The sequence below is a fragment of the Corythoichthys intestinalis genome, chromosome 21, assembly GCF_030265065.1.
Source record: "Corythoichthys intestinalis isolate RoL2023-P3 chromosome 21, ASM3026506v1, whole genome shotgun sequence".
Classification (NCBI taxonomy): Eukaryota; Metazoa; Chordata; class Actinopteri; order Syngnathiformes; family Syngnathidae; genus Corythoichthys; species Corythoichthys intestinalis.
The window spans coordinates 24,781,778-24,797,994 of NC_080415.1; the positions used below are offsets into that span (position 1 = coordinate 24,781,778).

Genomic DNA, 16,217 nt, shown 5'->3' on the forward strand with positions numbered 1-16,217 from the left:
AAAATTGTTATTATCCACTACCTATCGGATTCCTTTTGTTCCATTCAACAAGTGGCGCCTTCTAAAGATTTCCACATTTCCTGTCATAGTTTTAACCCCAAATGTGTATTTCTTACGAATTATACACAGGCATAATCAGAATGCCTCTAATTCACTATGGTAACGGGGGTAGCCCATATTAAATTTTAGTTTGCTATTAAAATTTGAGAACGAAATGCTTTACTTACAAACCACAAATATATATCCGTCTCTTAAATCGCCTGTTTATTCCTTCAAAAATGCAACTGTGGTCTGTATCAGCCGATAATGGAGGCATACGGAGTTTGCTCACAATTTAAAACATTCCTAAATTACATGTTGCTGGCATGTCTATGGCATGCCGTCTTTAAATTACTCCAAAGGATAAAGAATACTGTACTTAGGTTTTCTATGGTTGAACTAGCACAAGCGTCGACCAGTCTCAGACAATGAATTATCCCCCACCACCAACTCTTATCAAATAATCATGTTACACTTACCACTTAAGAACGGTACATATTTCCTGCTTTTAAATGTCCACAAATTTATATACAAATATTAAAAATTCAATTTTCCACAATACTTCCATTTAATGTTCATGAATTAAGGTGTGAAACCACAAGTGCGGCTTGGTACTTTTTTTCTACTTTTTTTTTTATTTTTTAAACATATCACGGAAACAAATGCCAACAGAAAAATCATAACACAAAAGGGGGAAAAAAGCATGTCGCCATTTTGAGCAACTGTAAACATTAGTCTCTTGTGCGCAGATCCAAACTCAAAACAGACAAACAAAAAAACACGATAATGAATAAATTAACATACATTTGAGAGACACCCCCATAAAACAACTCAGTAACATTTTGTTGGCATTAATACTAAATGTCAGGGGTGTGAACCTGCAACATGTGGACAACATATGGCTCCACCAGAACATTTGATCTGGTCCACTGTGCAATTCTTACGAAAAACACACAAATAAATGCCGCTCTTTACTTTCCATCAATTTGCATCCGGAAACACGATACATTTTCAACATAAAACACTAACGTCTTACCTCAATTACAATCCATTGTGTGGCATAACACTGTATTCTCCGGTTGCAAAGTAGTACGGCCCTTTGTAGGAAAATGCCCTAGACTTATTTTTATTGATTTACTTTTCTACACAAGGAAACTATGGCAAAGAGCAAGGTTATTGGCAAATGGACTCATACTTAAGACAAAAGGGACACGTGTAATTTTGGCGGCTTCTTACTCGCAATCAAACCACTAGTAAAAGGCTGTCTGCAAAAGTTCATTCGGACGGATGTCGGCTCTCTCTACCCGATGATTAATTTGAGGATGGCGGGTCGCGAGAAGGGCCAGCAATACTCGTTGGGCACGGGCCCGTTGACGTTGCACTCAAAGAAGGAAAACATGGGGAACCAGATGCGCGCCCGGCGGCTCTGCTGGTAGGCGCGCGTGTTGGCTAGCGTGTGGTAGTAGAGGAAGAGGCGTGTGGTGATGTAGAAGGCGATGAAGACGTCAATGGAGTAGTGCTCGTGCGCCGCAAGGATGAAGAAGATGCCGAATAAGTTGAGCACCCATGACAGAGTGTGGATACAGTGCCAACTGCGTGGCGTGTCTGGTCAAAGACAAACAGGAGTACATATATGGGGCGCCATTTGTAAAGCAGTACATGCTAAAAATTACTAACTCATTTTCTCACATTTAGCGCCACACAGTGTTTAAAATGGTTTGAAATTTTTAGAGTCACTTTTTTTTTTTTTTTTGCACATTTACAACGCAATTTAGCAACTTAAATATTTAGTTTATAATAAGAAGTTTTAGACCTGACTGTTTAAATCCAGAACTAAATATTTAATTTTAATAATACATTTATATCCTATAACCTAAATGTTAAATCTGGAAACGGTTGGAACTAAATAATTAGCTTAATATGCAAATTCACGTGACTGGAGACCGGAAGTAACAAAATAAAAGCTGGAGCAACTCAAGACTGTCTGTTTACGCTGATTAAAAATGAATAAAACCTACTCAATGGTGGCAGTCGCAGTCGATCGGCTCTTGGACATGAGTCATTGTGATTATAACAATATATAGTTAAAATTAAAGATTGCCCGATCGATCGGCATCCGATCACGTCATTTTCATAGTATCGGAATTGGCAAAAAAATATCGGACATGCCTTTTTTAATATCTATATATTTTTTAATTAAATCGTTTTCTAATTATATTTAATTAACATTACAGACAAAATGTCTTACACTCATCCAGAGTCTTTAGTTTTGGCTTAAAGTAGGGCTATCAAATTTATTGCGTTAACGGCGGTAATTAATTTTTAAAAAATTAATCACGTTATAATATTTAACGCAATTAACGCATGCGCTGCACGACCCACTCACACATTGTCGCGTTTAATCTATAATGGCGCCGTTTTACCTATATATAGAGCTAATAGGCAGCGTAAAATGAGTAGAATGAATTTTGACAGTCTTTGGAGCCTTTTTTAATTGGCTAAAGCCTTAAAATCTCTCTCTCAACAATTAGAAATATCGTGGGAAGCAATGTGGGGAAGAAAGGTAGCAGTTGATCTTTTTCTTAACACCCTATGATATTTCCCAACGCAGAGAAGATATATCAGTTGGTGCCACTACGCAGCCATGGTTGCACTTACCATCATGCATTTGGGCAGAACAGTTAAATGGCTACAGTATCATTTACTGAAAGCTCAACAAATACACTAGATGGCAATATTTAGTCACAATATACAAAGTCACATTTATTCTTTAAGAATTACAAGTCTTTCTATCCGTGGATCCCTCTCACAGAAAGAATGTTAATAATGTAAATGCCATCTTGAGGATTTATTGTCATAATAAACAAATACAGTACTTATGTACTGTATGTTGAATGCATATATTCGTCCGAGTTTTATTCATTTTTTTCTTAATGCATTGCCAAAATGTATATGATCGGGAAAAATTATCGAGAATGATTGCAATTGAATCAGGAGCAAAAAAAAAAAGTAATCGGATCGGGACATATCGGGATCGGCAGATACTCAAACTAAAATGATCGGGATCGGATCGGGAGCAAAAAAACATGATCGGAACAACCCTAGTTAAAATACACATTTAGGCGAAACTATTAAAAGAGTATTTTGTGTGCGCCAGCTTTTATTTTGTTACTTACGGTCTCCAATCATGTGAATTTGCATATTAAGCTAAATATTTAGTTCCAACCGTTTCCAGCTTTAACATTTAGGATGCAGGACATAAATTTAAGATTTAAATTAAATATTTAGTTCTGGATTTAAACAATCAGGTCCAAAACTTCTTATTAAAAAAAAATATTTAAGTTGCTAAATAATGTTTTGAATGTGCAAAAAAAGGTGACTAAAAATTTTATACCACATTTTAAACACTGTGTGGTGCTAAATGTGAGAAAATGTCATAATTTTCAGCATGTACTGCTTTACAACTGGCGCCCCATACGCATATATACTCGAATGCAACCTCGATGTTAAAAAATAAACTTCTTCAGTATGGATGAAGTGATTGCGGCGATGAAGCCACACAACTCACATTCGGTGACAAAGAAGTTGAGCAAAGTGATGATGACTGTGTGCCCGCTGAACATGTAGTCGCCGCACGTGTGCACGCCTGTCAGCGTCATGCCGAAGCCGCTCCAGATGGCCACGGCACGCTGCAGCTTAGCCCACTTATCGCCATACTTCTGTACATCAAAAACCAAATCACAGTTATTATTGTACCACAAATGACTGAGTCATCGCCACCAGACGTTACTTTTCCGGTGCACTGCAGGTGTTGTCCCGGAACGGACAGGGAAGTGACGAACATAGTGACGCAGCGGAGCATGAACACCGTACCCATGAGGCTGCACATGCGGCGAAGGAGAATGGACCTAAAACCAGAAAATGTCAGATGTTGGAACTTGTTGGCGAAGCGTGAGTAGATGTTAGGGTTGCTATAATAAATTGGACATCTACAGCTGTCAATGGCAGCCAATGAGTTAACCCTTTAAGGTCTGGGCCTATTTTGTCTGATTTTGCATGCCTTTGAAGTTGCCTTTATATTTCAAAGAAAGAATTGTTTACAATGGCCTGGTTTGGTCCCTTTTTTTGTGACACCTTGAACTTCATGTCCAAACTGTTGTTTCCTTCACTTTTGGGCCCAAAAAGACCACAAATTCCAAAATCGTTTTGTCAAAATTTTTAATATTGATGTCCAATTGACAACCAAACATGCGTAACGAACCGTTTTGAAACTTTGTAATATTTATTCAACATGTTATGATGAAAATTCAACCCAAAAAATTTTGAATAAATAGTCTTATATTTGACAATTCAACATAAACAACAGGTATAGCCATAGGCGTTTTTTGCCTTTATACATGCTCTAGTCAAAACAGGTTATATACAGCAGACCAAACAGTGAAGAACAGTGAAAAAATATATACCATCTAACACAAAAAGTGTTTAGAGGCCATCTCTTTATGAGTTTAGGTATTGCGGCCCATCACCTGATGAAAACTATGTACACACAATCAAGCTTCTTGAACACACATTTATATACACAAATTGAGAAGACTGATTGTGGGGAAAAAAATATATATATATATATAACATTGGGGGAAAAAGTATTTTCAAAAATATTTACAATAAACAAGTTAAAAAATGTTCAGGCATGCCACTCCGAAAAGCAGTTTCGTCCTGGAATTAGACATAGGGCGACATCACACAGCCCACACTTCCATGGGGTGTCGGTCCTCTTTCCACCCTTCCATTTTCATTTCACTTTACTTTTATTTTCACTATAAATGTACATGAAAAAAGTCAGTATTTATGAAAATAATAAAGTATAAAATAATAATATATACAGCAATAAATAATAATGGAAATCTATATGTATGACAATAGAAAGAATACCATAGCTGAATATGTGCTACATCCCTAATCTTCATATAGAAAGAAGAACACCACAAATTATAAATTCCTGCCTGGGATACACACAGTGCACTTACGACTTTGATCTGATATGCACATTATTATATAGACAAACACATACTTATATTGCATCAAAATTAACTTTGTCTTGCAATATCAAAAGAAACTTTCAAAAGAAACTTTTTCAGCATAAAAAAAAAAAAAGCGAGTTGGCTTACCTCCGCTCGTCGATGGCATCACCCACGTGTTCAAATCCATCACTATCTTCACTCGAGGACTCTTCCGAAGAAGACGATGACGACGAATTTGGACCATCCTCTTCCTCAAGTTGATCAAAAAGCACAATTGCTTGCGCTAAATTTAGTTTTCCGTTCATTCTCAAAGTCACACAAAGTCGCTGCTCGATCCAAACAGCCGTCGCTCGTCACCTCGCTGCTTCAGAACACTCCTCCCTCTCGTTCGGTGGAACCTCGCACGGCAGTTATATTTATAAAAAAAAAAAAGACGCATTTTGTGCTTCCACTGTGACTTCGAAAGGGTTCGTTTGATTTGTGTTTTTTTTCATGGAGCTTCCGTTTTGAAAAAGGACAAGAAATGATGGAAATATAGACATAAACAAATGATCCATGCAGCGTTTTAATGTTTTTTTGAGAGGACAATAAAACTATAAAACTTAAATGACAATATCTCACGTTTTAGTTGGTCGATTGACTTCAAATAATAACGAGAGTAAACCGCAACTTCCGCACTTTAAAACGAGACCAACCAACGGCATGTGGGTGACGTAATTAAAACGTGAGGGCGCTTCAAAGACGACGTGCGCTGAGGACGCGCCGGCGCGTCCTTCGACTCTCAAGGGTTAAATACCAAATTAATCAGTCAGCTTTAATTGAAGACTACATAAATCAAATAATAACAACAGTTTTTGTACCTTCTGTTAAATAAATTGTTTTTTTTAACAAATAAAAATAATTTAAAAAAATGTTCATTACAAGGGCGTAGGTTTGGTCTCAACATTGGTAGGGACGATATAACAGCATAACCTGCATGTACGCTTTTTGCTGGGGATGGGACATTTATAAGACCAAACAGATTATTGAACGTGTGTCGGGGTCACATTTCTCAAGAATATGAACCTAATTAATTGATAGGCAAAATGATCAAAGGAATTTTAGAATTTTAGACCATTCTTCTTTGGCCAACTGCTCCAGGTCTCTGAGATTTGAAGGGTGCCTTCTCCAAACTGCCATTTTCAGATCTCTCCACAGGTGCTCTGTGTGATTCAGGTCTGGACTCATTGCTGGCCACTTTTGAAGTGTCCAGTGGTTTCTCTCAGACCATTTTCTAGTAATTTTTGAAGTGTGTTTTGGGTCACTATCCTGCTGGAAGACCCATGACATCTGAGGAACACAGCTTTCTCACATGGGGCCTATATTATGCTGCAATTTTTTTTTGGTAGTCTTCAGACTTCATAACCCCATGCACACGGTCAAGCAGTCCAGTGCCAGAGGTAGCAGAGCAACCCCAAAACATCAGGGAACCTCCGCCATGTTTGAATTTGGAGACCGTGTTCTTTTCTTTGAAGGCCTCATTTTTTTTTTCTTGTAAAGTCTATGTTGATGCCTTTTCCCAAAAAAGCTCTACTTTTGTCTCATCTGACCAGAGAACATTCTTCCAAAACAGTTTTGACTTTCACAGGTAAGTTTTGGCAAACTCCAGCCTGACTTGTTTATGTCTTTGGGTCAGAAGTGGGGTCTTCCTAGGTATCCTACCGTAGCGTCCCTTTTAATTCAGATGCCGACAGATAGTACGGGTTGACACTGTTGTCCCCTTGGACTGCAGGACAGCTTGAACTTGTTTGGATGTTAGTCAAGGTTCTTTATCCACCATCTGCACAATCTTTCGTTGAAATCTCTTGTCAATTTTTCTTTTCCGTCCACATTTAGGGAGATTAGCCACAGTGCCATGGGCTTTACACTTATTGATGGCACTGTGCATGGTAGACACTACAGGTGCACGATAATTATCGGTCCAATAATAGGAATTATGATATCATCCCAATAAATCCGGTAACAAAATATGTTATCGGGCATATTAATAATATTTTTTTCACAGTGTCGAATGGGGATGTGTGCATTTGTTTCCACTCCCGTTATGCCAGTATTCAAAGTTTTGTTACTATTCTAGAGGCCGTATTTTTCCTTCACTGAGTTATAAACCGTACTATGGCAATTAGCAAATGTTTGCATTTTACAGTGTTATGTTTACAATTTGTTGAGAGGCCTTTTGGTTACTGATAGGCTTGCTGTTCTATAATTGCCAGGTTAAGAAAGTTGTTTCATGGACCAAGATGACAAAAGTCTCCTCTCCTGTTGCACCAAATGTTTTATCTGCTGACAAAGCACAATACCTGTTGGGTTTATGTTTGTTAGTTTCAGATCAGTGCTAATTGTTCAGGGGAACACATCGTCAATGATATTGACTGATTGATGGTGATTGACTCAAATTATATTTATTTGAAAAAATTAATATGGGCACTTTATCTGAAGTCAAAACTATTCTTGTCTTTCTTTTGTTCATTATAATAATGTTCATGTCATCATGACAATTCTGGTTCGGTCAAAGGCAAAATCTATGCTGAATCAACCAATAGAATTTTTGACCTACAGGTGTTCAAAAAGTCAGGTGAATATACATTGAAAAATTATATTTATATATTATCGGTTATCGTATCGGTATCGGCCTTGAGGAGCAGGAAATGATCGATATCGGTTTCAAAAAATGGATATCGTGCACCCCTGGTAGATACAGGAACATTCAGGTCTTTGGAGATGAATTGAGATTGCCCATGCTTCCTCACAATTTTGTTTCTCAAATCCTCAGACAGTTCTTTGGTCTTCTTTCTTTTCTCCATGGTCAGTGTGGTACACACAAGGACACAGGACCGAAGTTAAGTCAACTTTAATCCATTTTAAGTGGCTGCAAGTGTGATTTAGTTATTGCCACCACCTGTTATGTGCCACAGGTAAGTAACAGGTGCTGTTAATTACACAAATTAGAGAAGCATCACTTGATTTTTCAAGCGGTGCCAATACTTTTGTCCGGCCCATTTTTGGAGTTTTGTGCAAAATGATAATGATTTATTTTTTCATTCTCTTTTGTGTTTTTTCATTGCAAGCAAAATAAATGAAGATATTACTACCAAAGCATTTGTAATTGCAATCAGTTTCTGGGAGAAAATGAGCATTTTCTGACAGAATTGCAGGGGTGCCAATACTTTTGGCCAGCACTTTAAAGTGCCTGTGACACGAAAAAGCATGTTTATTTCATAATACACACGGTATTTTATGCCCCTGAATGATATGGACCGCTTGGATGTGTGTGGAAGCGATCGCTATATTTATTTAGTTTTTTGAATCCCGCGCCATGAAAATGAGTGACTTCCGGCTTCGGTCTTGCATTGAGGAGGAGGGCGCTGTGACGTGTACGGTAGAAGACGTTCTCTTCACTATACAGTGTACTGTTGTGTATGAGGACGAAGGATTCAGCTGATTTTGCGGATTAATACTTTTATTTTTTGCATCACGCCAGCCAAACGGCTGCAGAACAATCATTCTGTATGCGGGAGAGGCGTATGCGCCTTTTTGGAGTTTCAAAAGGTTCCCATTAACCGTGGATATTTACTGTGGGACCATTGGACTTACAAGGAAGTGAGTAAACATCTTGTTTTGTATTATGTCAAATACGAATACAGTGATTACAAAGTAAACACTATAAAATTCCTTTAAATAAAGGACTACTTACGTTTGATCATTGATAGGCATGTAAAAAGCTATCCTCATGCTCATTAGCAGTTAGCTGTTAGCACGTTAGCTACACAACAACTCCAGCCACCCTCCTCCAGGGAACGAACTGTAAATTGCTCTCCGCCGGGCGGTTTGCCGATCCGCAAAGAAACTCGACAACCGGGTCGTCATGTCAAATAATCCAGGCTAGTTATGTGTGATTTTCCACTTCGAAGACTTTGAAACATCCCTCGGTTCAGGTTAGCATGTCGGCTAGCTGTCACTCCTTCTGGTCTGTTTACATTCTCCGAAGCCGGGGAAGGGAAATTACATATGTCCGATTTAGGTGTCATAAAATATCGTTCGGGAGGTGTGACAGTAAAGGTGAAGTCAACTGTTTTGACCATTATGGAGTAATTTTGCCATTTCGTCTTGAATAAATGGATTTTTATTATTTTATATTCCATTTAGCACAAGATTGTTATTTGTCATGACCATGCCATTTATTTAGCAATTGGGGAAAGTACTTGGGTAAAAAGAATATCCTGTAAAAATATTGAAGTAAAGAGACAGAAACAATGACATTTTGCCGCTCTCTTCGTCGCGTTTTCCTCATTGTGAATAGTTCCCCCTCGACGGGCTGACTGGTCCTTCTCAAGCCATTTATATAGCTATTGGGGAAAAATACTTGGATAAAAAGAATATCCTGTAAAAATATTGGGAGTAGAGAGACTGAAACAATGACATTTTGCAGCTCTCTTCGTCGCGTTTTCCTCGTTCTGAACAATTCCCCCTCAATGGGCTGAATAGTAAAACCGATTAGCCTAGTCTACCGCTGACGTCATCCACCTGTTGGGGGCGCTAAAGCCCCATAATGGTAGGCGTGGCTAACCGGCAGATTAAAAGACTAATTTCTCATCATCTGCGCTTTGCTAAATTGTTGTATATAGTCGAATCGTCTCAAAATATGATTCTAATTCACATAATAATGCCATTTAAGACTTTTTTTCTGGTGTCATATGCTCTTTAAGTAATTTGAACTATGAATTGACTATAAAAATAGTTGTCGATTGCTTTGAGAATTGGTTAATTCATAGCCCTCATAAATGTACAATACCTATGTTTGTGCAGCAGTAGAACCAGCAGCCAGATGATACACAGGATGACGCCGCACGCCTCCGCCATGGCGAAAGCCCATGGGATTCGAGGCATACTGCGGACAAAAAATAAATAAATCATCATATATAAAGTCCAACGTCATTTTCACCTGAATCGAGGTCTGAGCCACCTACTTGTCCAGGACAATGTCGGGGAGAGGCGGGTAGGTGGCCATGTCGGGGACCTTTTCATGCACGATGACCATGACGAAGGAGGTGACGCCAAACACCAAGACCACATAGACTGAACTCAGCGCAGTCTTCCAGAACTCCGGATCCAACCGTCGCGTCTGCTGCTTGTATTTGCCGTTGGTGTACTTCTGGTACTCCTCCCCGACAGGTGCTTTGTCGGCGCCGTCGCAGTCCCGCGCAACCTCGCCGTTGCAGAACCAGTCACCCGAACCAGTGGGGGAGTGCCCGTCAAACGGCAGACCCAGCTCCTCCAGCACATCCAGGTTCTGCTTCTGAAGCTTGCGAATGGACGCCATGAGACGCTTGATGTCGCCCAACACTTTGAGCTGTAGGGGAGGCGAACGCAGGTCGTACTCGCTGAGGGCCAGCAGGCTGCTGCCGTCCAACCGGTGCTCATGGCACAGCAGGCCCACATAGTCGCAGAAGCCCTCATCCTTCAACCATTTGGCCACGTGCTTGGGCGTCCAGTCTCGGACACTTGGCGGGCTCATTTCGCCAGCTGGAAAACAACAAGTTGCGAAATTCAGGTTTCAAAAATAACCAGAATGCAAGACTAGGCTGTTAATTAATTGGCAACCATTCAAGGTAGAGGATGTCCAATCCTTCCAGTTCATATGGATTGGACGTCTACTGCCAACAATGGCTTTGATTGAATTAATCAGTGTTACCACTAGGCCTGTCGCGATAACAAATTTTAGTGTGCGATAGTTTATCTCATAAATTATTGCGATATGCGATATTATTGCGTCCCCCAATTTTTTTTTAAACCAATTTACAATAACACAGTGAGAATACAGTATATACTAATAGATCAAGTACACCCATTTAAACGCAATAAATATTTACTCTTAAATTCAAAAATACTTTTTAAGAAATCACAACTAAAAACAATAGACCATGCCTCTTAAGTAAAAGACGACAATATTAATACCGCACAGAAACACAGAATAAATAAAATAAAAAATAAATAAATAAATAAAATTGCACTTAATAACTTAAGCATTCAGGCAAATGAAAACTTTTCCCCTCATAGCTTCTGCACTGGTGTTCCATAGGGATGCAACGATACAGTTAAGTCACGGTTCGGTACGATTTTCGATACGGGGGACACAATTTTCGATCCGATTCAATATATTTAATGCTCTGGAAAAAAAATAACACTTATACTTTTTGTTTCTTTTGTTTTTGGTTTTTGTTTTGCTTACGAGCAAAAATTAAATTGCCATCATATAAACATGCATTTTAGTGCATAATGTTTATGTGCTTACTTCTTACTGATCTGAAAAAAATTTGTATAAAAGCGCTAAGAACAATCTTTACTGTTTATAAAGTGAGGCGGGGCACACTGTTGATTGCTACAGCTCTCTTAGCAGCTAGGTTTACGACATGAGCAAGACATCCGATTTGTGGTCCGAATCCATCTGTGTCACGTACTGAATGAACAATATTTGCAACATTATCTATAGTCACTGGTATGGATTGATTTGGCCTTTTTAACATCCATTCAGTCATGACAGTTTAGAATTCATTGATGTAGTATATGGACTGCGTGTCCCATAATCACTCTGGGCTCACGTAGCCAATTGGCATGGGACGTAGCACATTTAGCTTGCTATTTCATGATATCTAGTTTGTGCGCGCATTAAAAAAGTTGACAAACGCCGCTGAAGTCACATCTGCTCATTACTGCACAACACCAGCATATGACAATCGACGTTCATAAACAGGACGAGTTTGAAGCACAGCGCTCTTAATTTGCCACTCAATGTTCATCATGTCCATTCAGCTGTCCGCTGTCAAAGCGAGGTTGTTCGTAGCAGCCAAGTCAGTAACAATGTTTTGGCGGATTCTGTTGTAAATATCCGGCGTTGTGCCAAAAAATAGCCGCGCCGCATGAAATGTCAACCCTGACGGGAACGCCCACACGTCAACAACACCGGCGCGGCGGAGATGGTCCGCAGTCAATCTGGAGCAATGACGCGGCTGGTATACGTTGAACAATAGGATATAATGGGAACGATTGGCTCTGGCGCTATTTTGCCAGACCTCGAACGAAGATGCATTTTGCGCAGTTGGTAACAAGGAATCCAAACTTTTACAAGCACGTCTGCCGCACGCACGCACGCAAGTGCACGCGAGGTGATAAATCGCAGTGGAAAAATTACCGCCTTCATTTTTATTTATCGTGCGATAAATGGAATTATTGCATGTTCCGACAGGCTTAGGTACTACCATGGCCGTAGATTTGGTCTCAACATTGGTAGGGACGCTATAACAGCATAACCTGCATATACACTTTTTTGCTGGGGACGGGACATTAATAAGACCAAACAGATTGGGTGAACGGGGGTCAGGCCTACATTTCTCACAAATATGCTGATATGTTGCCTAAAATTTAAAAAAAAAAGGAAAAAAGTTAAAATTGTTACTTTCAAGGGAGAAAATGGGACAATTCTCCCTTTCTTCATATAAAGGAAATTTACAAGGGGTTTCGTTTTTGTGTGTTTTTTTTTTTTTGGGGGGGGGGGTAAAGAAATGTCTGCATAGGCTGCAAATAAAATTATTGTTAAATGAATAATGGATAAAATAAATATCTTTTGAATGAATAAATGCACCGTTGAATTAACGTTAACGGTAGAGAAAACACACAGTGCAGGAGGACACTAATCTCTAAACTGCTTCCTACTCGAGTTTTGCAGGTTAGCAAGTTCACACAGTTTAATGTTATGCTAATTGTGATGTAGGTCGGATTTTCAGTAGCAAAATTAGTGGCATGTTCCCCACCTCCACAACACTGACGTCTACTTACGGTGGCTGCTGCTGCGGCTGGCCGAAAAAAAATTCTAGTACCTCTCGTCTTCGAAGGAGGTGGTGGAGGCGGCATGTTGACGTGTATTTCTGTCGGGGTTGTGTGGGTGTGCATGTTTGTTTGTTCTAGTCATCAGCCAATCAAACGTGCGCTTGAGGGGAAAAATTCAGTAATCGATTAAGCATTCAGACATTCAGCAAGTGAAAAGGGGTCAATTTAAGTCTGAACGTAATGAAAATACAGTAATACCCCTTTCCCACTGAAACTAGTGGGTCAACGCGCATTTTTCCATGCCGATGCATCCCACTAGCAATTGGCATTTGGCACCTTTCCCATTGACGAAAAAAGCTGTGTCTTTTTTTTTTTTTTTTCACCCGTCTAACCCCCACCCCTCCTCAGCCGTGCGTAAGGTGCGTGACGTCACCACGCTAAGATGCGCTTCGACAAGTGCGACCGAATTCATTCAGTTCAAGGAAGTTAACAATGCAAAGCAACATGGAAGCCTCCTTTCCGTTTGTGTTCTCTGTTTTCATACGTTTTACTGCCCGCAAAATGGTCGAAATGCAGCAAAGGATCAACACTGTGCTTGTGCTGAGGCAACATAGGCGACGTAAATTTTGGTTTGAAATTGAAAGGAGTCGTGTACGTCACAGGAAGAGGAGAAGAGCCTTTGTTTCGTCTGTTATGGCTATTGCTAACGCTGCTACACCGACTGTTCGCCGTATGTGGATCCGGGCTAGAGCACATGGTTTTTGGTTTTTGTTATGACGCATCACATACTAGCCTACGTCACCACGTAGATTAGGGTGTTGACTGCTGACCCGGGGTTTTGCTTTCATACTGCATGGCGATCAGAGCCGAGGTGATTTTAACGCGGGTCGCTTGGCGGGTTGATTGACACGGGTCGAGGCGGGTCGCTGCACCTTTCCCACTGCCACCAAAAGCCGGTTGTTAGCGGGTTGACACGGGTTTTTTGGCCAGTGGGAAAGGGGTAAAATTCACTTAATAATAGAAGGGTCAATTCTATTCTTACAACATATGGGAAGAAATTATAAATTATTATCATTAATAATTATCATCAATTATAATCATTATACCATTCAAATAAGGTTGCTTAACAGTTAGTGGGGTCAATTTGAGCATCCTGAGAAGTTGGTAGTGTTATGTCCCTACCGTCCCTATGCAAAGCAAATCGACGCCCTTGGTTACAACTATGCTTCCAAGTGTAAATATCTGATTTGAATGCTTGTATTTGCTTTCTTTAAACACCACCACTACTGCTGTTGTTACTTGCTGTACCACTAAAATGCTTTGCTAAACCGCAAAAATGCAATACATTATTCATACACTGAAATTGTGATGCTCGGTTTTCACGTTGCTTCCAGGGGTAAGTTCGTTAGCATTTAAATGAAACCAACAGGGCAATTCCAAACATTCAACGCGAATAAAGAAGAGTTAACCTCATACTTCGATACATACATCGAAATGCATAAAGCCACGTTTGGCTTCAAACGCCGTTAGCCGAAGCTAACGGTTAGCTCGGTTTCAGGGTTCACTCACCCGGGCTGAAAGCTCAATAGAAGGATGCCGGCCGGTGCGTTTGTGTTCCGAAGGCAGGCCGACTTAAAGGTGTTTCACGTGAACAATTCATAACCCCGTTTTGGGGTTTAATAACAATAACATCCCCGCGCTTGTGTGCATTCATGTCGAGCCCTTGACATCTTGCTGAAACGTCACACGGGATGTAATAGTCACAATAGAAGCGCAACTAAACTTAAGCTAACAAAGAACAAGAAGAGTATTTGTACACTTCAGTATCTCAGGGATTTATCTTTGACTCTTAGTGTTGTGTATATTTTCTTTTGTTCTTGTTTTGTTTTTTATAAGTGTGACAATTGAAGTGCCTTATATTTTGAAATAATTCTACCACGTACAGTACAGTATGTACAATGTGCCTCTTTTGTTTTTTCAAATGTTTTTGTTTCTTTGCATTGCACAGTTTTGTATTTGTTGTGCTATTGTTGTGTGTGATTGTTCGAATTAAAAAAGAAAGAAAAAAAAGCGCAACTAAAAGCGACGTGCGATACACGGCGATGTCGGTTATTTGTTGACTGTTCTTGCCGAAATAACATATTTTGGTAAAATTGGGATTCAGGAATAAAGTGTAAAGAACAACTAGTGGTTGAAAACAGCCGTTTAAAAATCAGTCGAAAATTTAGCAATTTAGAGCTATTTCAAAGTACACGCTCCATTGACTGACATGTTAAATTTATCGAACGGCCCCGACGCAAAATGGCCGACAAGTGACGACGCTTGTAACCATTGGCTTACAACATATGTAAGGCATCTAGTTTTATATAAATGACGTTTGTCGTTTTCCTCCCCAAAATAAATATTTTAGTACATGGTTATGATGAGCTAAGCCAATCAGGAGCGCGGATACTTTATAGCACAACCAATCAGAGGACAGAAAATGCGGTTGTCACGCCAAGTCTGCGAATCAAAGTGGCGAATCTAAAATTTTGATTGGTTAAAAAAGGAACTGGCATTATTTATTTTTTAAATTAACAAACAACAACAAACATTACAACATAAGTGGCATGGGAAAATGTTAAACAACTTTAAAAGTAACAGACAAGCCTACAGCATAATCATGAAGACAATATCAAAAATTACAATCCCATATAACTGCAAAATAAAAATAAAATAAATAAATAAAAAATAGAGGAAAGAAAGAAAAAAGAGATGCAAAATAAATAATAGTAAAAGAAAAATTCTAGGGTCTACTAGCCAAGTCAAGCTCCTCAACAATTTCACACAGTTTTAAAGCATTTTTCCCCTTCATATATTTCAAAGAAGAAAAATAGTGACATAATTCTTTGTGAAAAATATTAAAAGTAGGAATAGATTTGAAATATTTATTCAAATATTGTATGAAAAAATTCCCCAGAATTATAATTATATTGATAACCAGGTCGTGCGATGACTCTAATACAGAGATACCATATAAAACCTTTTCTTTTGTGAAACTAGACAAATTTGCCAATTTAGGAAACAACCAGTCATACAAATCCTACCAGAATGCATTAACATATTTACAATAAAAAAAAAAAAGGTCAGTCGTTTCGATTTCTTCATTACAAAAAACACAGTTGTTGTGGTCCAAATTAAAACGGAGCCTTAAAAATTATGCTGAGGGGTACAATTTGTTAATAATTTTATAGTGAACCTCCTATGCCTTTGGTAAAATTGGAAATTTAAAGAATTTGGATCTCATAATTTCAA

General features: G+C 39.1%; 1 protein-coding gene across 1 annotated transcript; it reads right to left on the minus strand.

The window, feature by feature from the left end:
• Positions 1-62: 62 nt before the first annotated feature.
• On the minus strand, positions 63-14,689 carry LOC130909213 (sphingomyelin synthase-related protein 1-like). Its single transcript, XM_057825415.1, has 6 exons — positions 14,493-14,689; positions 10,067-10,622; positions 9,892-9,987; positions 3,830-3,947; positions 3,608-3,758; positions 63-1,644 (listed from the first exon to the last, which is right to left on the minus strand). The coding sequence occupies exons 2-6, from the start codon at positions 10,612-10,614 to the stop codon at positions 1,340-1,342; spliced, it is 1,218 nt and encodes a 405-aa protein (XP_057681398.1). The 5' UTR covers positions 10,615-10,622; positions 14,493-14,689; the 3' UTR covers positions 63-1,339.
• Positions 14,690-16,217: the final 1,528 nt, after the last annotated feature.

Bases quoted from the DNA above. Each gene is read 5' to 3' on its own strand.
- LOC130909213 (XM_057825415.1), bottom strand. From the start codon at position 10,614: ATGAGCCCGCCAAGTGTCCGAGACTGGACGCCCAAGCACGTGGCCAAA. The intron at 3,948-9,891 runs GTATTGTACATT...TTCTGGTTTTAG, and splicing joins CTACTGCTGCACAAACATAG to GTCCATTCTCCTTCGCCGCA. The intron at 1,645-3,607 runs GTGAGTTGTGTG...GTCTTTGACCAG, and splicing joins CAACTTCTTTGTCACCGAAT to ACACGCCACGCAGTTGGCAC.